Raw genomic sequence first — 23543 nt, 5'->3', positions numbered from 1 at the left:
AAAATTAAAAATTTGAAAAAAGCAAAAAACAAAAAACAGCTCATCTTTTTTTTAAAATCCCACCTTCCTGTCTCAGTATTTTCAATAAAGAATTAGCTCAGCGGCAAAAGCGCCTGCCTGACAAGCGCAAGATCGTGAGTTCGGAACCAGAAAAAGAGAAAAAAAAAAAAAAAAAAAAAAAAAAAGACAAAATTTAGAAATTTGGCTAAAATGGAACATACAAATCAAAGTCAATATAACCCTGGGTTCAGGGTCCCCCCAGTGCCCGGAGCCAAGGGGCCTCATCCAGCCCTGCCTGTGTCCCAGCCCCACCCTGTGGCAGCACCTTCGAGTTGGCACCTTCCCCAGGGGATCACCAGCTCCCTGAGAACCAGCACACCTCGGGGTCAAGCCACGCAGGACCAGGCCCTGGCAGGAGCACAGGGAAGTGAGGGACGGACGGACGAGCGGACAGTGTTGGGCATTGGGGGAGGGCTGGGCAGAGGCTGAGCCTGCAGAGGAGGTGAGAAACAACAGGCACTGGCTTCTGCTCAAGGGCACTGCCAGCAGGGACCGCGCACCCCACGCGGCAGGGACTCGAGGTGAGAAGGCAGGCCCGGCTGGCGCGGGGTGCGTCCTGAAGGAGGGGCTGCCCCAGTCGGACCTTTAAAGGTAGGGAAGATGCAACAGCAGACAGGGAAGGCGTTCATTCCAGGTGGATGATGAGAGACGCTAAGAAGAAAAAATGATGCTGATTCAAGAAACAGCAGAGGATCTGCAGTGAACCAGTCCTGGACTGACTCAGCACGGGAAGCTTCTACATGAACTACCTCGGCAGTAATACACTGTCAAACACAAGCCCTTTGCGATGTCTGTGTGGGCTTAAGTGTAAAATTAAACTGCATCAGCCAACTGCCCGGGGCTGACATCCACGTGTTTCATTAAACTTCGATCATGCACAGAGGTTAGGGCTGGGCGCCCTGCATACATCAGCAGACGGAGAGGCGCTCCACAGCCAGGACCCATGCAACCAAGAACAGGAAATGACTTCCCAGCCAGTCTCAGGAAGCCGCACTCGAGCAACCTGCCTGGCCACGGAGTGTCCCCTGTCGGGCTCGGCTCGCTGCAGACACAAGTCATCCACCAGCAATGCCTCAGTGTCATCGCAGCAGGGTGGTCATCAGTCACTGAGCACTGACTGCTGTCACTCCATCGGCTTTTCCCTGACACCTCTGTAACTGCGCAGGGCGGGCACTAGCCCATGGAACATTTTCATCACTGCTCCGGGTGAGGAGGGCTGAGAGCAGCCTCACATGTGGCCTCAGTAACCAGGCCGAGCCATCCTGCTCCCAGGCACTGCAGGGCCACAGGGTGCCAGGTGTTTTTAGACCCACAGCAGTGCAGAGGGGAGGAGGGCAGAGTGGTCCAGAGGAACTGACTTGGGAGCAGAAGACAACGGCGACACCCAGGACTCTGGTCTGCTGAGGACCAGCCTGATGTGGTACAGAGCAGGCAATAATTCATATTAATAAATTGGCATAAAATAAACTGAGAGTCTGTCCTAGGTCTAAGTGACTTGTGGCAAAGCCAGAGGCAAGCATGGGACAGAATTAATCCCCAGGCCAAAGACCAGCAAACTATCTGAGAAGTCCTGGCGCCTCAACGCAAGAGAAACACTTCAGCTGAGGGCTCTGACTCGCCCTTCTGGCTCAGTAGTCTCAGTGAGCAGACAATCAGGTTATTAGTTAACCATGATCTGCTCCTGTGTGCTTTTCCAAAAATGCTTTGTTCTTCGAATCCCTGAGCCTTGCCTATGTCAGTAGTTCACCCCCACTGCTTCCTGCAACCACCAGCACCGCCCCCAATCACGCTGTGCACCTAATAAAGGCCAGGGACATTGTGCCCTGGGATCCTAGTCCTTCGTTGGGCTTTGACTATCCCAGTGCCCCTTGTACCTAAAATGCATATATCGTCTGTGCTTTATTCTGTCGTCATACCCCCGAGCAGGAAATCAGTGGTCCTAGGCCAGGGCCCCAACACTGGTCCAGCAGGTCCCAGATGGTAGTGTCCTCCAAGAGCACATAGCGATCTGGGCAGAGCCCAATTGTGCTACACTCTGCACCCCACATGCAGACAGAGCACTGGTTCAGAACGCCTGGGGGCACGGAGCCCTGTGTTTTCCATGTGTCCTGGACAAGTGCTCAGTCTATCCTGGTGGCTCCAAGGGACTGTGACTGTGAGGTCTGGCACCCAATTGCCCTCAGACCCTGCATTGCGCTGCTTCAGGCCTCAAAGACTGTGACAAAAGGCCAGTCCCTCTCTTCTCCAGCAAAGGCACACACATGCACACACTCACACACACTCATACACACAGCAGGGGATTCACACAAACACACACACACAACCTGAACATGAGCTTGGGGAAGCCTGTGAACCCCTAAGAGCCCTAGATCCAGTTAACACCCCTTCCCCCTCCTGGACTCCTGGAGGCCGGATTTAAGGATACCTCACCTTCTCAGCGCCCCGGCGACACCTCTGCACGGTGAAGGATTTTATCTATGGGGCAACCTGCAAAACACTCAGCAAGAACTGCAGTTTTTATCACTTCTAAAGCATTCTTCTTTCTCTATTACTGATGCAAATGTTTGGACAAGGTTTTCTACAAAACCCCACTGAATGACAGAACACTTTTCCGCAACTACCAGGACAATGAAGCTCCTGACACATTCCTAAAAAGCTAGGAATTCCTCATGTAAGTCCTGAGGCCACAGAATTCAGTTATTGCTATGCTCAATGTATAAACCCAAGGAAGGGTGATCTGTTAGTCTTTGGCTGCTCAAGTCATAGGACAGGAAGTTTGTTGTTGGTTTTAAACACATCCACAAATGAATTTAGAAGATTAAAATAACTAGGAATATGCCCAAAACACATATGTGGGAATAAATAAGGCCCTTACATGCACTAACGCGAGTGTCCTGAGAAATTGGTTCTCAGATGTTTTGCTCTGGTGAAATTAAGAATGATTTCTATGTCAAAGGTAGAAGAGGAGCAGTTCATAGTTTTAAATTTATCGGCCAAATTCCAAAAGCAGGGAACGCATCCTTCCATTTTTGCAATTTTGTTAATGTGTACATTGGGCTTAAGAAGGTACGAGGAAGGTCAGCTGACCAACCAATCACTGGGTCCTCACGCAGAGAGGACATCACATACACCCCAGGAAGGCGTCTTTTTAAGTCTACAGAGACTTCGGACAACTGTCTGCATGGAAGCAAATTAAAAGGCTACGATGAAAGCAACCTTGGCAGCTCTCCCACCTAAAGAGGCCAGCCTGCCGGAAGCATCCGGGCGGCCGTGCCTGCCCTTCCTACCACTCACCTATCCATGCACAGAGCCACATTCCCTCCAGGCACTGCCAGACCCGGGGATGGATTCTGACTGCCAGGGCAGGGACAGGAGCCACCCAGCCTGGGTCCCAGAGAGCTGTGCTGCCATCCTAACTCAGGCAGGCAGAGGTAGAGCCCAGAGCAGAAACCAGGCAGGATGCTGCATGCCTGGCAGCCCTAGGGGGAGGCCTTTGAGGAAGCAGGCTAGGGACCAAAAGCCGTGTCACAAAACAGCCAACTATGACAAGGTCCAAACAGTGGCAACAACCAAAACTGCAGTGAAAACGTGACTGGTAGAAGCCCACTGTCACATTTTAATGACTATCTTAGTCACTGTCCTCATCCCTGAGACACAATATGGACATCACAACTTGAGGGAGGAGAGGGTTATTCTGGCTCCCATTTCAGTCCATAGTCAGCTGGCTCCAAGGCAGGAAAGCCTGGTGGAGGGGAGCTTCCCAGGGCACGGTGGACTGGAAGTAGGGGGAGCAGGGGAGGAGCCATGAGGGAGCCACACCTTCCAGGCCCTGAGGCGCCTCTTCCTCCAGGCCCTGCCCCCTCACGGCACCCTTAGCTATGGCGCCCATGGAGCCCCATGATCAGTCTCCTCTCAAAAGCCCCACCTTTGAGCACATGTGTTTTTAGGAGGTCATCCGGACATAAACCACAACAGTAACACCTCAGAAAAAATAGAACAAGACTTTAGTCAAGGGGTGTTCACCACGTTCCTGTGACAAAACGGCTGAGTAAGGGCGGCGGGACTGACCGAGGCTGGGTACTGCTTCAGCAGCGAGACTTGCAAATATCCCTTGGCAGGTCAAGCCTGGGTCAGGCCATGGAGATGCTGATGCCAAAGCCACCGACATCAGGGAACAGAAGTCTAGAGCTCAAGCATAAAAAAGGGCAGACAAGGGAATACAGACACCCAAGTAAATACTCTTCCTCGAGGTCACGCAGCTGGGCAACAGCTCCCTACTTCTTCCTTCACCCAGAGAGCTTCCAGTGCCCCATTGCTCAGCTGGAAGCATGTGGGGTGGAAGCACACTGGCACCTGCAACGGTGCTGCCTGGCAGAACCCACCCGTGCCCTAGCCTGTCTATCACCACTCTGGCTCCACAACACACATTACTGAGCTGGGCTCCCTGTTGTCCCTGGAAGTCTAAACGGAGGAAAACAAAAAGGAGCTCTTTCATCATTCGGGTACAAACAGCTCCAACGCCACAGGCCAAGATCCCAGCTCGGCGACAGACGCTGGCTAATGAGACAAGAGCAGAGATTACAGGAGGAGCAACGGCGTCACTCAGAGAAGCGTAAGAGTGGAGGCTTCATGAGATCGGAGGCCTCATCTTTGCTGGTCAGCTCATCCCCCTGTTCAGTCAATGAGCCAGTGCTGCTATTAATTATTTCTGCTCTTGTTTTAAAACTTTGAGAGTATGAGCTTGGCAGTTCATTTTTTTCAGCTCCTCCCAGCATTTCCATTTAATGAGGCTTTCAGCCGGGTGGGCATGGGAACGAGCCAGGTGTGGTAGCACACGCCCGTCATCCCAGACCCTGGGAAGCTGAGGCAGGAGGATAGGAAGTTTCAGTGGCATGGGAATTTAGCGACTGAGTGAGACCCTATCTCAAAAGGAGAAGTAAAAAAGGGCTGGGGATGGAACTTAGCACAGAGGCCACACGCCACAGAAAAATTAATAAATAAAAGCTTTAAGACAAGAGCAGAAATAACTAATGGCAACACTGCTAGGCAGGAGGGCCTCAAATGCTGACGCCTTGTTTGGCAGAAGCCCCCTCCAGAGTCACACTCGCCAGGGTAACAGGCTCGCATCCCTGGCAGCCACTGTGGCACCCACCACCATGGCACCCAGCAGCAGCGATTCGAGGGGCATGTGAGCTGCCAACGTGGCCTCGGGAACCTGCAGGAGCCGGCAAGGGCAGGTGAGCGAGGGCCACTCCCAGCCCAGTCTATACCAGCAGAAGCCACCTCCCACTAGGAGAGCCTGGGTAGTGATCCTACCACTTGACGCACAGCCTGACACGGTCAGGCGAGCAGCCCTTCTCCATGTGCACTGTCTAAAAAGCCTGTATCTAAAGACAACGGCCCAAAGAATTGTTTCTCCATAATGCAAAACACCAAAGAACCACTCTTCTGCACTGTAATTGCAGCCATGGGATCCAGTGGGGAAATAAAACACTCAGAGTTAAAAGTGTGGTTGATGGCAGCACCCATTTATCCACCGGCCAAGCACGCCTGGCTATGCATTCCCCATCCATGCGGAAGCTGGCCATGCAGCTCTGCTCGAAGGGACAGGAAGGGACCAGCAGGCCAAGGCCAGCACCACAGGTCACAGAGGCCCCACCTCGCCCACTCACTGCCATCTGCTGGGCAGCCAGGGGACACAGACTGGGGTCAGAGATTGGATGTGGGTAACTCAGGCAGCTGTACGGGTAATCCTCCTTCAGATTCAGAAACAGCTACAGGTGTTTTACACTAATAAGTGAACACTGTCAGAGTTGCATTTGTCTTTTGTTTTGGGGGTGTTTTTTTTTTAATTAATGTACTTCAGGGATCAGGACATCTTTATACACTCACCACAGGGAAGTGGTCAGCCACAAACAAGTAAACTACAACCCAATCTCTTTTTTAATTTTCTATCTCTTATCTAACTTTTGTTTTGTTTTGTTTTGTTCTGTTTTTTGAGACAGGGTCTATGTAGTTCAGGCGGGCCTTGAATTCACTTCGTATCCCAAGCTGGCCTTGAACTTGTGACACTTCTCCTGCCTCAGCTTCCCAAGTACTGGGATTATAGGCTACCATACCCAGCCATTAGTTACCTTTTTTCTGGAAGCAGTGACAGCATCTAAAATCTACTCCCTTAGCAAAACCCTAGCTAACGGTCTGATAAAAACTACAATCCTCAGGTTGTCGGCTGCATCTCTAAATTTATTTATCTGGGATAACTGCATCTTTGTACCCTTTAACCTAAACAAGAAAAATCAGGGTAATCACTGAAAGATGCCTGCAGATCCCGCAGGTGTAAGACATCACAAAGCCCACATTTCCAGAAAAAACATTAAGAATGAAAAGGCCTGATCAAAATTTTTCTTGAAATAGAGTTAAAGCAGAATAATACATCAAAAAACCAGAATAATGATCAAATAAACGGAGAGGCACGAAGAAAACCTGAAGAGAAAGCACCTGGGGACAGGGCTGCCAGGGTTGCCAGGGTGGGCCCAGAAACCTTGGAGCGGGCAGTGAGGCTGAGGCCACTGCGTGGGGACCTTGGGTGCCCTCTAACTCTCAGTAATCCTCGTCTCAGCCTCCCAAGCACTGGGAGTACACATGTATGCTGCTATACAGGTTTGTTTGTGATGTTTTTTAATGTTAATATTAATTCCGCAGCCACCAGGTGTGGAGGTGCACACCTGTAATCCCAGCATGCAGGAGCCTGAGACAGGAGGACCGCCATAAGTTTGAGCCCAGCCTGGGCTACATCATGAGTTCAAGGGCAACCTGAATTACAAAGTGAGACCCTGTCTCCAAAAAAAATTAATTCCAAGACCCACAGTGGCCACCTTTTAAGTCTAGCACTCCTCAGACAATCCCTACTTCTGTTTCGATACAGAGTCTCCAAGCCAGAAGAGAAGCTTCTGCTCCCTTGCAAATGTGGGCCCAGTGCATGCCCCACATGGCCCACCGCACAGCACCAGCCAGGGCACGAACAGGAGCTCCCCCTCAGCTGGCACCACTGCCAGCCCAGGTCTCCACCACTGCTGTATGCAGTAAAGTCCTTAGAAGTGTGTCGGGCCCACTGAGGCCACACAGACTCGAAGGATGCCCAGCACTTCTCTTTTCCGTTTTGTTTTTGTTTTTTGTTTTTGGTGGTACTGGGAATTGAACTCAGAGCCTCATGCAAGCTAGGCAAACACTCTACCACTCAGCTACATCCCTAGCCCCTGCTATCTACTTTAATTACATTTTTGCTGAAAGCTTACGGAGTTGGCAGTAAATGTGGCCCAGACATAGTTTTAGAAACAGGAGGCGCCACAAAGATCATGGGGAGGAGCATCCAGCACACCTGGTACAAAAGTCCTCCAGGTAACCATTCTTCTGTAGGCAAAGCCGCCAAGACTGCTGCTCTGCTGCCACCCAGTGGCGGGTGGACACGTGGCACCCAGCCCCGCACCAGGCTTGGCAAGGACATTTTTCTCTGGCCACAGGTCCAGGAGCTACAGCGCAAACATGCACTCTCGGGAGGAGAGGTACTACGACAAATACCTTGCAGTAGCACTGCATTGCTGACTGAGGCCTACACTGAAGCCAGGACGTGCAGCCTGAACCTAAGAGACAGCCCGAGCCCTGGACTTACCAGCTTTGGGTCAGAGGTGGCAGCACCGGGAGCCGGGGACTCCAGCTCTATGGTCACAGGTCCATCGTTCTGAATGTGCACCTGCATGTAGGCGCCAAACTTGCCATCTGAAAGAACAGTGCACACTGTTACTGCGCTGGAGGTCCAGGGACCCCATCCAAAAAGCATCGAGGGACTAAAAACCTGGGAGAACCTAAGGAGGTAAAGCAGCACAATACTGCCACATCCCCAAGGCGTCCTCTAACACCGTGGGAGACAGGTAACAGGATATGAGGTGGCGGGAAGGCAAAAGGCAGGCCCACTGTGTCAGCACCGGTCCTGGACATCCCTGCTCTACCAAGGAGAACGAGGCTGCTCTCCCTTGGGGCTCAGGCGAGGCCTATGTGCGACTCCTCCAACCCAAGCGACCTTCATGAGCCTCTGTCCCCGCCAAGACGACCCCACAGTTGCCACCTCTGATTCAGCACTGCCTGGTGTACCCACCCGGTGAACCTTAATCTCAGAAGGACTCAGGTAAATGCACACACTGGTTGCTGGTTCTCTTCAGCCTATGGACAGGATGTGGCCCTGGAAACTGTACCGCAGTGCCCAAGCTATCTACTATTTCTATAATAAGATGATAATTCTATTTCCCACCGGGGAGCAGACGTGCCCAGACAATGGTGACTTTCGGTGACCTCCTGTCAGACTGAAGTGGCCGTTCATATCCACAGCTTTTGTTTGATCCATGTCAAACTAGCTTAAAAGACATCAGCTGGGAAGGAAATCATGTGTTTAATTGCATGCTAAAATTACAGTGACAATTAGCAAATTTCAGCGCTGCGCTCCTCCGGAGGCTCTCGGCAGGCTCAGGAGGAAAGGAATTATTTCCGACCTTGAGTTTCTGTTGCCAGGATATACAGTACACGTTTTGCCCTGTTTATCACTCCAAGTAGCAAGAATTTATTTTCTTTTCCTGTTTTCCTTCACTTACGAACAGAACCATTATCTGAATTTCCATTTGTACCCACAATAAATCCAAAGACATGTTTTAAGAGGTCTTAAAATGGTAACATTTCTTTCCAGTGCAGATCAAAGGGTGAGGTCCCCAAGGAAAATTATACTGGCCAGAAAAAATAAACACGGTTTTTAAAACAAAAAATGAAAATCTTTCTACAAATCTACATCTGGGCTCCTACGGTGATATAATCAAGTTGTTCCTAATCAAGTCTCAGGGTCCTTCCGCCCAGAGCAGCAGGAAGAGCAGTCACAGCCACGCTGCTGACAGGACCCCTGCCGGCGCCCACAGATGGGAGCCGGGCACCACAGCGGCAGCCTGGGTCCCTGGCCAAAGGCCCAGCCCAGCACTGTGGGACTCACCATCTACCTGACAAGGCTGGCGTCCACAACCCTCTGGACAGTGCCAACTGCCCGCCTCTCCACAGTCCTGGGAAGTCACAGGGCTGCATGTGAGTGACCATCCTCATGCCCACCACTGTCCCTGGCAGCACACAGGCAAGCCGGGGCGGCCCAGGAAAAGACGCCACCCAGAACAAGCCGCTGGGGGAAATGGGAGACGAAAGGCACTCCATGCTGCTGCTCAGCCTGGGGGCGCCAGCCCAGGATTTCTGCTCTCTGGAGTGCCGCGACTGCTGGGGCTCATTTACCCCTGGGGTACAGAGAGGACAGCAGCTCTGGACTCAGAGCTTCAGGCCCGCCATGTCCCGGATGGGCAGCTCCCCGCCCCATCCTCCTCTATGTCATTGCACACCTGTCCAGAGCTGGAGCAGGGCAGCGAGGTCAGTGCTGGGAACCCCAATACTAGGTACTGGGCTGGGGACGTGAAGATCAAGCCAAGCCAAGCCAGCACTCTGCCTGGCTGTCGGACAGTGTCACACCAAGGATGAGGGTGTGGCACCAGGGCACCGCCTTCCTCAGCTGTGGCGCCGCTTCCCTGGCAATAAAGGGCACCTTGTCATCCCTGCCTCACAGAGCACTGGGCTGGAGTCACGCCACCCTGGAGGATAAAGATTCCCTCAGGCAGCAGATGACCAGCTCCAGCCATCAGCAGAGACCAGGGCTCCAGGGAAAAAGCTGCCCTGGGGACACAGCTGGGAAGACATTGCCCATCAGCAAATGGGGACCTGGCGGGCCCTCCAGGCACTGGTGACTGAGTGTCTCGGTGCGCAAAGGCTAGGCCTAGGTGGGCAGCATGGGAACCAGGGACCGGTCCCTTCCCCATAGGATGGGGGTGCTGGAAGTCAGCCCTGGAATCCAGGGGGGACCTCAATCCCAAACCCCAGAGCTAAAGCCAGGGGCTGTGAGGGGCACCAACATTTGGGCAGCACAGGCCAGGACCAAGCTCACTCCGGGTGGCTGAGGGCCTAGCTGAGTTTAGATTCTGAGGGTTCCAGGCAACCCAGGCAGCCCTCGTGTCCTCCACAGAGATGCAAGGCGAGGCCTCCTCAGACAGCGGGCACTGTCCAGACATCTGGCCTCAGTCTGCCTGTGAGGACTTTGTAGGCTGTCAGAGGCCACCTGGTCTTCTAAGGAGGAACTAAGGAGCTGTTCAGGGATAAGGCAGTGTCCAAGGCCTAAGGGACCTATGAGGGCACGTATGTGACATGGCTCAGACATGGCTGCTGAATGCACCCAGACTCAACACCCTCATCTGCCAGGATCAAATAGGCAACCAAGGGGCAGGCCTCTGGTCATCACACTGTGGGATGTAATTTCGGACTTCAATTTCTGCGAACTTCAACGCAATACAGAATTGAACTATGGGCTATGATAATGGAAGACTCAGAGCGGGTCCTGGCTGCTGGCATTTGACACGGGTTTCTTAGGTTAGAGCGCTGCACTAAGATTGTCACTTGTCCTCGCTCACAGCCCTTGCTGTCCCGGGCTGGACTGGGTGCCGACACAGGAAACAGCCCAGGGAACCAGCCTCCACCCTGGGGGCTGAGCGGGCTTGAGGGCTTCACAGCGAGGCTGTCAAGCTCACAGCTTCAGGTGACAAAGGACACAGAGTGGGGAGCAGACACGGCTAGAGTGATGCCCGGAACCACTCTCCCCTCGCTCCTGACCTCTGCAAGGGACAGCCAGTCTTCAGAGAGCCACACCCCGACTCCAGACCGCACATGCGCACACAGGCAAGCACGTCTGCGCACAGGCGCATGCGCAGCTGTTCTTGTGACTACTGCGGAGCAGTGAGACCTGTGACCCATCAGGCTTTGCTGACTTCACATTATCCCCGCAGTTTCCATACCAGGGTGACGAAGCTCCCTCGGCCTCCTGCACTGGGCAATGCCTGAGGAAGACCCCGCTGGAGCTGGAAAGGGGCTGTCGCAACCACTCAGGGGAAGGACGATGACAGCCTGGGCTGGGCGGCTGTGGTAGAAGTAGCACAGTCCTGCCCGCTTTCCAGGAGAGGATTTGCTGATGGACCAGACACGGGGAAGGGGATCGCAAAAGTCAGAAGCCCTGGGTTGTGAGCGCACTTGCTACAAAGTAGGACCACGACGCTTTAATGAAGTAAAGACCCAGGAGAAGAAGCTGCATGGTAAAAAGTGAAGAGGATGAAATGGAGCAAAGGCTACAGCGAAACGATGAAATGACAAATGGAGGGGGGACCAGTCTTGACTTGGAGCCAGTTTGCTGAAAAAGCACTCGGCACTAAGGAAAAACGGGGGACTGCATAGCTCAGTGATGAAGGCTATGGCTCTAGACCGGAAGGGGTCTCCCTGGTTCGAAAAACATCTGCACAATTATCTGCCAGTGAATTTGAAAATCCGGATGGGAAGGAGACCACAGGCAATGGTAGCTGCCCAGTGGGCCCACTGCTGGGAAAGTGACCACAGCCAAGAAGTTCAGGCCCCCGGAGTTTCACTAACAAGTTTTATTAAAGCAAATAATTGTATATCATTTAAATTGGTCCAGGCCATAGAAAAAGATTAAATGTTTTCTGATCTATTCTGCAAGGCCATTATTACACTAATGCTAACACCTGACACAAATAATAATAACAAAAATGAGCGCAGGCCAAATTCTCCTTTGAATACAAGTGCAAAACTACATGGACACTCAGTAACTCTCACAGGCACCAGTGACCAGAGGGTTAATCAGCATGGCTGCCAAGTAGGAAATGTGTTCAGTGAGTTCACACAGAAAAAAAAAGTACTGGGGGAAAACATCAGCTTTCCTGCCTGTTGGAAAATGAAACTCTAGGGGGCTGGAGATACAGCTTAGCAGCAAAGCACTTGCCTGGCAAGCACAAGGTCCTGAGTTCGATTCCCTGTACTCAAAAAAAAAAAAGAAAAGAAAATGAAAGTCTAAGACTATAATCCCAGCACTCAGGATGCTGAGGCAGGAGGACCACTGCACATTAGAGGCCAGCCTGGGTTACACAATGAGACCTGGTCTCAAAACAGGAAGCTCTGACTTGGTAAGCAAGAGAAGCCCATTCCTTAGGGGGACCACCTTTCCCTGCAGCCAGGTGACTGAAAAACCCTGAACAATCCTCCTCCTCTCTCCTAAGCACAAAGGGAGACACTGAAAAGACAAGCAAATACCTCCAGACTCCTGGTTGCAGACCAGGAGTGGGAGATGTGTGCTGAGCACCAGGACATTTGCATAGCCTCAAAGCACTGCCACAGGACACATTCCAATGACAAGGAGGACAGCAGGAGCATTACAGAGAATGAGACATGCACACATCCTGTAATGAGACATGCTGCACTACGAAGGGCACAGGATCACTTGGGGGCACCCCGCCCAAATGCAGGGCACAGGCCTCCCTCAGGAGGCCTCCCTCACAGTGGCACATCAAGGGGCATCCTGGTGACCGATAAGCAACAGAGTACGCAGCTCTGCAAAGGGTCCTGGGCAGAAAGGCAAGAAGGGTCTGAGGGGTTGCCGCCTGCTGGAGGAGTCTGAGAAAAGGCCTCACCAATGCTGGCCTGGATCCTGGCCCAGGCAAGGGCACCGGTGGGACCACCACAAAATCTGAATCAAGTCTGCGGCTGAATCCGTAACAAGTTATCAACATTAACATTCTGGGGGCTGGGGATTTAGCTCAGCGGCAAAAGCACCTGCCTGGCAAGCGCAAGGTCGTGAGTTTGGTTCCCGGTACCGGAGAAAAACAAAAACAAAAAAAACATTAACATCCTGGCTTGGATAACTGCACTGCCAGTTATCAGTGGATGATGGACCAAGTATACACTTTGCATAAACCTTTCCAGAGCTCTAAATTACTTCAAAATAAAAGGTTAAAAATATAAATAATTTTTTAATATTCCACGCATCATCTTAGTCGGTTCAGTTGAGAGGTCTGTAGCCTAAGCCACTGGAAAGCTGGCACTGTCACTGACAGAGGAGGGGCACAGGAAGTGACTGGCTCACAACTCAAGTGACCGTAAAACTCTACACTGGACTCAATCAAAGAATCAGCACCTGGCATTGTGTGGTGGCAGAGCACTTGCCTAGCACACCCAAGGCCCTCGGTTCTATCACAGAAGAAAGGAACAAAAGAAGGGAGGGGGATGTGAGGGCAATCTGGATGCGACATCTGTCACCCATTGATTGCCAGGTTGATTTGGCTGATCTGGCTGGCTAGGCGGGTGTGCCCCTACCCCTGCCAACACTCCATGTGCATCCCTCCCGAAGCTGCACACTGGGTCAAGAGGACGACCACCCCGGATACAGGAGGCCTGTTCCCTGGCCAACGATATAGGAGTAGCTGCGCTCCCCTGCTAGGACCTCCAAATAAGCTCTCAAGAAGGGAGGGAAGGGGAGGAGGAAATGAGGATCAGTAAACTGGAAGGACTAAGTCAGAACACAGGAAAGGAACGACTCAGGCCATACCACTTACACTACCCACTGGCTCAGGAAAGCCTTGTCTTGAAGAACATAAAATGAAAGTCAACTAACTTATCAAAAGTTCTAAATTCCTAGGCCCTGGATCAATAATACCCTAAGTTCTCCCCATTCTTCCCTGCCAAGTGATTCAGACTTTTCCTCTCATCTGTGGCCATCATGTGTACTTGGACTGTGACAGCGGCAAACAGGAGACGCTTTCCACCTACACTTGTACTTTCTTTTAAAATAGTGTCCTCTTTCTCTCAAATTGAGCTTCACCTTTTTTTTTTTTTTTTTTTTTTTTTTTTTTTTTTTTCCGGTGCCGGGAACCGAACTCACGACCTTGTGCTTGCCAGGCAGGCGCTTTTGCCGCTGAGCTAAATCCCCAGCCCCTGAGCTTCATAACAGATGCCACAGGGCAAGAAGAAAAAGCTGAGTCTACAATTCATGAACACAAGTACACAGATGCTTAGGAAATGAGAAAAAAGGGAAGAAGGAAGTAAGAGCAGCGGGGAGGAGCCTAAAGAGGAAGTGTGTAAGCTAGCTTTCTGTTACTATAACAAAATACCTGAGATAGCCAACATATAATGAGGAAAGGCTTAGTATGGCCAATGGTTTCAGCCCATGGTTGCCTGGCCCTATTGCCTTTGGGCCTAGAATGAGGCAAAATAGTCACAGAATATTCAATGACAGAAACGGCTCACCTCACGGTGGTAGCTGGGAGGAAGAGACAGAGAGACAGGAAGAAGTCCTAAGGCCAGGCCCTTAAGTCCTTCAAGGCCACGCCCCCTCATGACCTCACTTCCTCCCACTAAACTCTACCTCCTAAAGGTTCCACTTCTTGTAGCAGCACAGGCTGCTTTTTAACATAGGGTCTAGGGAATATAACTCAGAGGCACAAGTGCCTGCCTAGCAAGCACAAGGTCCTAAGTTCAATTCCTGGTACCCAAAAATAAATAAATAAATAACAGAGTCTTCGGGGATGCTCAAGATCCAAACTATCACAGGGAGGGAAGGTGGATGGTACAGAGGTTGCAAGGTGCCTGTCCTCGTGTCCCTGGGTCCACGAGCACACAAAACAGGGCTAGAAGCAGTTGGTGTGTGTGTGCAAGACCCTGGGCTCCAACCAGCAGCACACACACACAAAAAAAACAAAAACCACTAAACACTTCCTGCGTGCCGGGTACTCTGCTGTTACCATCAGGCACCAAAACTGCTCCTGAGGCAGCACAGACACAAATTTAGGGAGCAGAAAGAACTGGTAAGATTAGGGTACCATCCACAATGGAGAACCAGGTAAGCACATCACAGAAATCGTGAAAAGGAAGGCATTAAATACGAACATGGGGCTGGGGATATAGCTCAGTGGCACAAGTGCCTGCCTGGCAAGCACAAGGTCCTGAGTTCGAGTCCCAGTATCCAAAAAAAAATATGAACGTGGATACAGTTCACCCCTTGCGAAGAGGAAAGCTAAGTCAGAGGAGGTAATGGAAGTGTAAGGCCAGAACAGGAGATGCAGGAATAAACAAGAAAGCCAGTAAGCAAACTTCTGAAGAGACCAAAAGAACAAGAAAGGACAAGAAATGCTAACCGATCAGCCAAGAGCAGTTGTGCCTCCCTCCATGGGTGCCTCCCTCCGTGGCAAACTCCCTCAGGAGGGTGTTGGTCCCATGCAGCCTGCCCCGTCACTCAGGAACACTGAAAATGCCGACCCACATCGCAGTTTGTTAAATTGATATAAAAAATAATGACTCTGGCATCCCAATCTTTGCCAGTGCTTCTAAAAGGCTTCCGCTGAAAGTTCACTTGTGCTGCTAAAATGATCTCAGTGGTAAAAAGAGCAGAAAACTAAACCCATAGAAATCCAATGCTAACCACAAAGCAGGAACTAGACGTGGCTTTGGGCTCCAGGTACCCTCCCTGTGAGTTGGGCAGCTGTGGGAGGCCTGCATGTAACAGATGTCACACACAGAGGGGACCAGAAGCCATGGCCCCAAGTGTCTACCCACACTCCTCTAGCTCTTTGATGCCCACAGCACATCAGAGAACACACAGGTAGTTCATTTTCATTCCACAGCAGCTCCTGATTGGCTGAACAAATGCTTGCTCATGTGACTCCAAACAAGCTGCAAGCTGCAAGCTGCAATCTGCAATCTACAACCCCGATGGAGGGGCCTCCTATGGACCTCTCCATTTGGTGTAATGTTTATTTTCCAAACTATAAAAGCAATGCACCATCAGCACCCAACCTGGAGAGGTTTTGTGTTTTTGGGGTCCATCTGAGGCTGGGGCTCCCTGACCTCCTCAATCTGGGGGCTCAATGGAGTGTCTTCTGCCTCACACACAGGAGTCACCCCTTAAAGCAGTCAGAAGAGGCAGGGTGAGGGACATTCCGAGAGTAACAGCATCCTGAGCTCTGGAGGTCAGGGACCCACACACCTGTGACAGTCCTTCCCTGGCATGGGCCTATGTCCCCTCCGTGTCCCCTCTGAGCAGGCCTGGGGGCTGCTGTGACCGCTATGTACTGCAGGCGTGTGCTGTGCCACTCCCAGGCCTGGCCTTGAGGGACCAACCTTTCCACATCCTGTCCTGGAACACCGTTCCCGGGATGTCAGCTCTAGAAGCCAGGGCCAAGCTGGAAACCCAGTTTCCCTGGGACGCCTGGCCAAGGCGGATCCCCAGAGGAGAGCAGCGGGGAGGCAGGCAGAGGAGAAGGGGCTGAGGGCACCAAGGCCATCTCAGAGCAGGCAGGAAGAGAGGAGGGGACACAAGGGCCACAGCGAGAACGCGCAAAGAGTCACACGCAGAGTGCTCGGACACTGCAGTCTCCTCTCTCGCCTCTCGTCTCCGCACAGACAGCACCTCATGTCGCCCTGGCTGCCAGCACACACAGCAGCCAGTGGTACCCTCAGTGACCAGGTGGTCCTGGCCAGCAGTGTCCCCAGGGTCACTCTTTCTCCCGCTCCTCCACCCACATCGGTCCCTGTCCCCTTTGGCTTGAGGCAGCCACCCTCAAGCTACAGCTGGGTCCCCGGTCTTCCCTGGATACTGGCCGGGTATGAGCCGTCCTCCGGCCCCTGCCTATCTCCTAGCTCAGGAGGTCACCCACAAAGGTGCTGCTGGGCCATCACCTTGCCCAGGTCATGCTGACCACCCCGCTGCCCAGAGGATGCTTCTTAGGGTCACCTGCCAGCCTGCTTGCTCGGGGTTTCCAGGAATGATGGAGGATCAGTGCTCAACCTGGGGAGCCCTGCACAGCCTGAGCCCTCCTCTGAGACTGACCTGTGCAGTGCCCGGGTCTCTGGGTCACTATGACAGAAGGAAGCGAGGCCAGAGGAAGGAAGCGAGGCCACCTGGGGGTGCTTCCGACTCACACCCTGGCAGCCCCAATCTCTATTTAACCGGGGTGAGGGTGCAGATGCAGACGAGCATCAGGGTGACCCACGCTCTTGGCCTGATGAGTCGAGAAGGCCCAGCAAATGTGCTGCTCCTCACCACACAGCACGAGCCCAGGCGCAGCCACCTGGCCTGGGCCCCAGGCTCCCGTTGCCACTGGCTCCTTGGACAGCCTGGGCTCCAATCCCCACGCAGGCCACGGACAGCAGACTGCTGAGCAAAGCCGCGCAAGCCGCCATGCAGTGGACACCACAGTGTGGCTGGCGAGGAGGTGCACGGCCCCGGTAGCACTGGCTAGGCCAGGAACATTGGGCTGGCAGTGCGATGTCAATGTTTATGATCAGCCGGGTGCGAGCTGGGGCTTGAGGAAACGGAGGAATGAAAGGGGCAGCGAGCTTCTATTCACTCTTCAACAACACAGAAGAGAAACAAGTGAAATAAAAATGCAAAATCAACATTCAGTCTTGACAGAAGGAGGAGGTAAAAAGAACTGTTAAATCTAACAAAATTACTGTAAGTTTTAAAGCTGCTGAAGGGCCTCGAAAATCCCCAAATAAAAAGAAGCATTTAGCAGCTCGACTGCATTCCAACATCCATTCGCACACAGCAGGGCTCTCCACAGGGAAGCTCAAGCCAAACTCCCCAAATTAACTGAGAGACAGCAAATGTGCAAAACAGGTGCTGCGCATTTTGCTCTGTTGAAAACTGCAAAGAATTAAGGCCAAAAGAGAGAATTATGCACTGTTGATGTAACTGCAATTTTTCTGCAAGTCCAAAAGACTTGGAAATAGATTTCAATTAAAACTCTGCATAACTCATGTCGACTTTTCATAAAAACCATCAGAGGTATCACATCCCTTGAGCATGGATTCTGATCCATTATAAAATTACATTATTTACAGTATATTACTCCAGGCACTTCATATAATTTCCTGAATAAAATACATGTCATTTCAAAAAGGGAGAGGTATTTTTAGGAACACAAAGCACTTAATAACATACAAAACACTGCTCTCGAAGGGCTCAGATGAAAGCCATTTTGCTTTCTTTCAAGCGCTCCATAATAACTATCAGTGTGCTTGCAGCTTACGTGCCTCTGACACATGTCTGAGATTACTCAAAACTGGATAATCCCCCGCACATGATCAACAGAGACAATGCTGGCAGCAGCTAATCTGGGGCTCAGCAAAGGAAACAAATTCCTGACAGGCATGATGGCACATGCCTGTAATCCAGCACTCGGGAGGCTGAGGCAGGAGAATCACTGTCAGTTTGAAGCCAGCCTGGGCTACACAAGTGAGTTCAAGGCCAGTCACTACATAGTGAGACCCTGCCTCAAAAACGAAAAAAGAAAACGAATTCCTCACAGGACCTGGCATCTGAGAAGAGACTGCTCGAGCACAGTCGGGAGGACCCCAGGGGACACTGTGGGGCAAAGCACAGAGACCCAACAGGGCACCCTGGGTTCCCAGAAAAGGCGAACACATGGTAGCCACCAGGAAATGGCAAAGGAGAGTCCTCTACCGTAGACTCCATGCCCATGTGACAGGCTGACACATTTCACAAGGGGGACAGCTCAAAGAAAATGCCAAGAGGACAAACAGCAGCAAGCCTGGCAGTGAAGGGTCCTCGAGGCAGGCTCAGCCACAGCACCCCAAAGCCTTCTCGTCATCTTCAATATCAGGCCAAAGAGGCCCTGTGGGAAAAGGGTCTCGGTTTGTGTAATGCAGGGAGAAAAAAAAATTTCTTTTTTTTGTCTTTTTGAGACAAGGTCTCGCTATGCAGTTCAGGCTGGCCTTGAGCTCACTTTGTAGCCCAGGCTGGTCTTAAATGCACAACAATCCTCCTGCCTCAGCCTCCCAAGTGCTGGGATTACAGGCATGTGCCACCACACCCGGCCTGCTGGGAGAAAATTAAAGAAGCTGAAACACTCCAAAGTTAACAACAAGAATTAGAAACCTGCAGAAGCATATGACAAGAGCAAGAAATACTGCAGTCAGAGATGGAAAAGGATGTTCTGCATTAATAGGTCACTCTTGCTAGACATGCTGGTGTGTGTCTGTAATCCCAGCACTGGGAGGATGAGGCAGGAGGACCACCACAAGTACGAGGCCAGCCTGGCCTAGCAAGGAAGACCCTGTCTCCAGAAACCAAAAAACAAGTTTAAATTTTTTTTTTTAAAGTCTCAAGATAAAATGCAGAGGGCTAGGGATATAGCTCAGCGGCATAAGCACTTGCCTGGCAAGCCTGAGGTCATGAGTTCAATTTCTGGTACCAAAAAATAAAAAAAAAAAAAGGTAACCCATATGTAATATGTAGTTCCATAAATATTAGCTGTTGTTACTGATATTATTGGCCGGGCATGGTGGTGCATGCCTATAATCCCAGCACTCACAAGACTGAGGCAGGAGGACCATTGCGAGTTCAAGGCCAGCCTGGGCTACAAAGTGAGCTCAAGGCCAGCCTGAATTGCATAGCGAGACCCTGTCTCAAAAAGACAAAAAAAAAAAGATAAAACACAGCACCAAGAGAGGCTGAGTGTGTTTCCTAGTAACTTTGTAAAAAGAGCAAAATAACAATGGTATTAAATGCAATGTACCCCCAGAAACATGGAAAGAGAGTAGAATGAGGCAGCTTCTTTAGAAATTCTTGAGCTTCATAATTCTGCCATTAATCAGGATCACATTAGAGTGAATTTATACTACCACCACAGCACCCACTAGTCCTGTGTGGCTCCAGGGCAGCTGAGATGCGCTGGTCTGAAGTCGATGTGATCTCAGTATAAACTCACAACAGCATTCAAAGACTGGGTCCAAAAGCCTTGTAGAAAAGTGCAAAAGGGGAAAATCTGTAACACTGAATATTTGCATTAGAAAAGATAAAAATCTATAATCGAAGTTTCCTCCCTAGAAAACTAGAAAAAAAAAAAAGCGCAAATTAAATCCAAAGTAAGCAGAAGAAAAAAATATTAAATTAGAACAGAAATCAATAAATTGAAAACAGGAAATCAACAGAGTAAATCAACAGCTGGTTCTTTTAAAATATCAATAAAAATATAAATAAAATCAATAAGCCACTAGACAAGCTAAGAGAAAGAAGATACAAATTACTAATATAAGAAATAAAATGAAGGTGGGCGTGGTGGCACACGCCTGTGATCCCAGCACTCGGAAGGCTGAGGCAGGAGGATCATTGCAGTTGGAGACCAGCCTGGGTTATAAAGTGAGCTCAGGGCCAGCCTGAACTGCATGGTGAGACTCTATCTCAAAAAAGACAAAAAAATAAAAAGAATAAAAAGAAATAAATGCCAGGTGTGGTGGCGCATGCCTGTAATCCTAGCATTCAGAAGGGAGAGGTAGAAGGATCACGAATTTGAGACCAGGCTGGGCTACACAGTAAGTTCAACACCAGCCTGAACTACATAGCAAAATCCTATCTCAAAAAATATAATGAATAAATAAATGGGCCTTTATCTATTAAGAAAATAATCTAGAATTACTAATACTCCAAAAGGTAAGCACTAGAACCAAGTGAGCTCACAGGTAAATTCTACCAAATATCTTTTTCAGAAGACAGATGCTAATAGAGTATCCCTAAGCCATGCTACAAAGCCAGAATCACTCTAATAACAAGACTACAGACAGAAGATTTTAAAAAAATAACTTATTGCCCAATACCACTCATGAATAGAGATGAGAAAAATCTTCAAAAAAATATCAGCAAATGAAAGCTGGCTGTGGTTGTGTGTATCTGTAATCTCAGCACTCTGGGAGGCTGAGGCAGGAGGATCACAAATTCAAGCTCTACTTGGGCAACTCAGCATCTAAGCAAGACCTTGCTTCAAATAAAAAGGAAGGGCTAGGTATGTAGCTCAATGCGAAAGCAATCAAATAATCACCAAATAATAGTAAGAGCTATATATATAGAGAGAGACATGGTGATATTAGCAAAAACATGACGAATACATCCACAGAAGCCCAGAAATACACTGACATGAACTCTGTCGACAGAACTTTGACAAAGAAGCTGAGGCAAAACAATGCAGAAAGGAATCTTCACAGGTGTCACTGGAACACCTGGACATCTACAGGCAAAAAACCAGATCTAGACACAGAACTTGCACTCCTCACACTACACACAGATCTAACAATAAAATGCAAAACTATAAAACTGCTAGAAGATAACACAGGAGAACACCACTGATGCTGTGATGGTGGTGACTCCTCAGATACAACACTGAAGGCAAAATTCACAACAGACAAAACAGACCAGCAGCGGGTCTTCAATAAAACTACAATGCTCCACTCCGTGAAAGACACTGCCTAGAGAATGAAAAGACAACCCATAGTCTGGAAGGAAATACTTGCCAAAGACAGCTCTCATTATGGACAAACTTTTGCAAAGTGAATATCTATCTAGTAGGACTAGTATATATCTGTAAGATCGGTATCCAAAATATACAAAGAACTCAGCAAGAAAAAAAAAAAACAATTCAGTTAAAAAATGGGCCAAAAACCTTATCAGTCACCTCACCAAAATGATATACAGATAGCAAATGAGCCAATGAAAAGATGCTCCACGTGGGGCTGGGGATTTAGCTCAGCGGCAAAAGCGCCTGCCTGGCAAGCGCAACGTCGTGAGTTCGGTTCCCGGTACCGGAGAAAAACCAAAAAAAAAAGAAAAGATGCTCCACGTCATTCATCATGGGAAATGTAAATCAACCAGAGAACCCACTCAACATCTTTCGGTTTCTGTGTTTGACTTTTTGAGACAGGTTCTTGCTGTGTAGTTCAGGCTGGCCTTGAACTCACAATGTAGCTCAGGCTGGCCTTGAACTTGCAGCAAGCCTCCTGCTTCAGCCTCCTGAGCCCTGGAATTACAGGCATGCGCCACCAGGCCTGACCCATCCAAACATCTTTGGAAAGGCCAAACTCTACACAATGCCAAGACCAAAGGCTGGTGAGGATAGAAAGTGCAGCAGGAACTCACCACCAGGAGAATCCAAAGAGGTACAGTAGGACACTTTCCCACACAAGAACCACACTCCTACTATCTGATCTAGCAATCAAAAGGAGGTGAGAAGTTACATGCTCACCGAACCCACAAGTGGACACTTATGGAAGCTTCATTCACAATTGTGTAAACTTGACAGCAATCAAGATACCCTGCAGGGGGGCTGGGGATTTAGCTCAGCGGCACAGCGCCTGCCTGGCAAGTGCAAGGTCATGAGTTCGATTCCCGATACCAGAAAAAAAAAAAAAAAAAAGATAGCCTGCTACAAATGAGTAGGTGCACTGTGGGACAACCAGGCAATGGAATATTAATCATTGCTACAAAGAAAGGAGCCAGCAAGTGATAAAGAAGCTTTAAGGGCATGCCAGTAAGTAAAAGAACTGGTACATGCCTATAATCCCAGCACTCTGAGAGGCTGAGGCAGGAGGATAGCAAGTTGGAGTCCAATCTGGGCAACTTGGTAATTTAGTGAGACTCTGTCTCAGAAATTAAAAGGGCTAGAAACGTAGCTCAGTGCAGAATCCACAGGGAAACCAAACGATTGGTGGTCTGGCGGCCCAGGGAGCACAGTGATGAGACTGAGATATGTTGCTGTCACTGTATCCAAGCCCACAGGATACACAACACCACGCATGACCACATGTACCCTGGGGACGGTGGTGACTAGCAGGGTCATGTAGGTCCACTGGCTATGACGCGTGACATCTCCGTACCTTCTCTCAGGTCTGCTGTGACCCTCACAGCAAAAACAATAAATTAGTAATAACAATATCACAACTCTGTATATTGATCGTACAGTAAAAATAATATTCTGTATCTACTGAGTCAAATGAAATCATTTTTAAATTCATTCCCCTTGCTTCCTCTTTGGGACACATCCACTAGGAACTAAGGACATACTAGGTCACATTTAGGGCCTGCACTCTGTTCCACTGCACAGCGCTAGCAAAGCCACCAAGGAAATCAGCGACATCACACTTGTGGATCCCTCATTTCCACACGGGGACTGTGGGAAGCAGGTGACACTTCTGCATTCAGCGCACCTCAAGGACTGCAGCTAAATCTGTCAGGGGCAGCGGTGATGGTGCTGGGGGTCCAGGCATCAGCAGGGACTGCGCAGACACAGAGATGGTGACCTGGGCCCTGTCCCTCTGCCTGGCCACCCGCCCCCTCCCATCCGCCATGCCAGGGCACCTTTGATGAGCTCGGGCCGGTAGGTCTTCCGCAGCTGCTCCAGGAAGCTGTTGTAGAAGCCCTCGGCCTGCTCGGTGGGCATGGCCAGGTGGAAGTCGGGCTTGTTGCCCTTGAGGACGCACTGCAGAGTGAACTGGCTGACACACAGCACCTCGTACTGCTTGTCCATCACGCTCTTGGACCAGTGCTTGCCGCTCTCGTCCTCAAACACACGCAGGTTCAGGATCTTCCGGACCCTGTGGGGAAAGGAGAGCAGTGAGGGTGCCTGTGGGACCCCCACACTCCACGCACTCCAGCCGTCCCCAGCTTGCTGCCAAGGGGGGACAGAGCCACAGCTCCTGGAAGGCATGACCCTGCCTAGGACTCATGGACACCA

The 23543-nt window shown here is 50.4% G+C and overlaps 1 protein-coding gene across 2 annotated transcripts in view; it reads right to left on the bottom strand.

Annotated features, from left to right (window-relative positions):
• The window catches only part of Dtd1 (D-tyrosyl-tRNA deacylase 1), a 105918-nt gene that overhangs the window by 77149 nt on the left and 5226 nt on the right, over positions 1-23543 (bottom strand). For both annotated transcript variants that reach the window (XM_005380934.2, XM_005380935.2), the window contains exons 3-4: positions 23168-23403; positions 7730-7836 (exon numbers count right to left, since the gene is read on the bottom strand). In XM_005380934.2, the coding sequence (XP_005380991.1) occupies positions 7730-7836; positions 23168-23403 (343 nt within the window). The remainder of the gene's footprint in view (positions 1-7729; positions 7837-23167; positions 23404-23543) is intronic.

The sequence above is a fragment of the Chinchilla lanigera genome, unplaced genomic scaffold (assembly GCF_000276665.1).
Source record: "Chinchilla lanigera isolate Chin_1 unplaced genomic scaffold, ChiLan1.0 scaffold00014, whole genome shotgun sequence".
In the NCBI taxonomy this organism is placed as follows: domain Eukaryota; kingdom Metazoa; phylum Chordata; class Mammalia; order Rodentia; family Chinchillidae; genus Chinchilla; species Chinchilla lanigera.
Note: the sequence above shows the minus strand (reverse complement) of the source record. Positions and strands in the feature narration are given on the sequence as shown.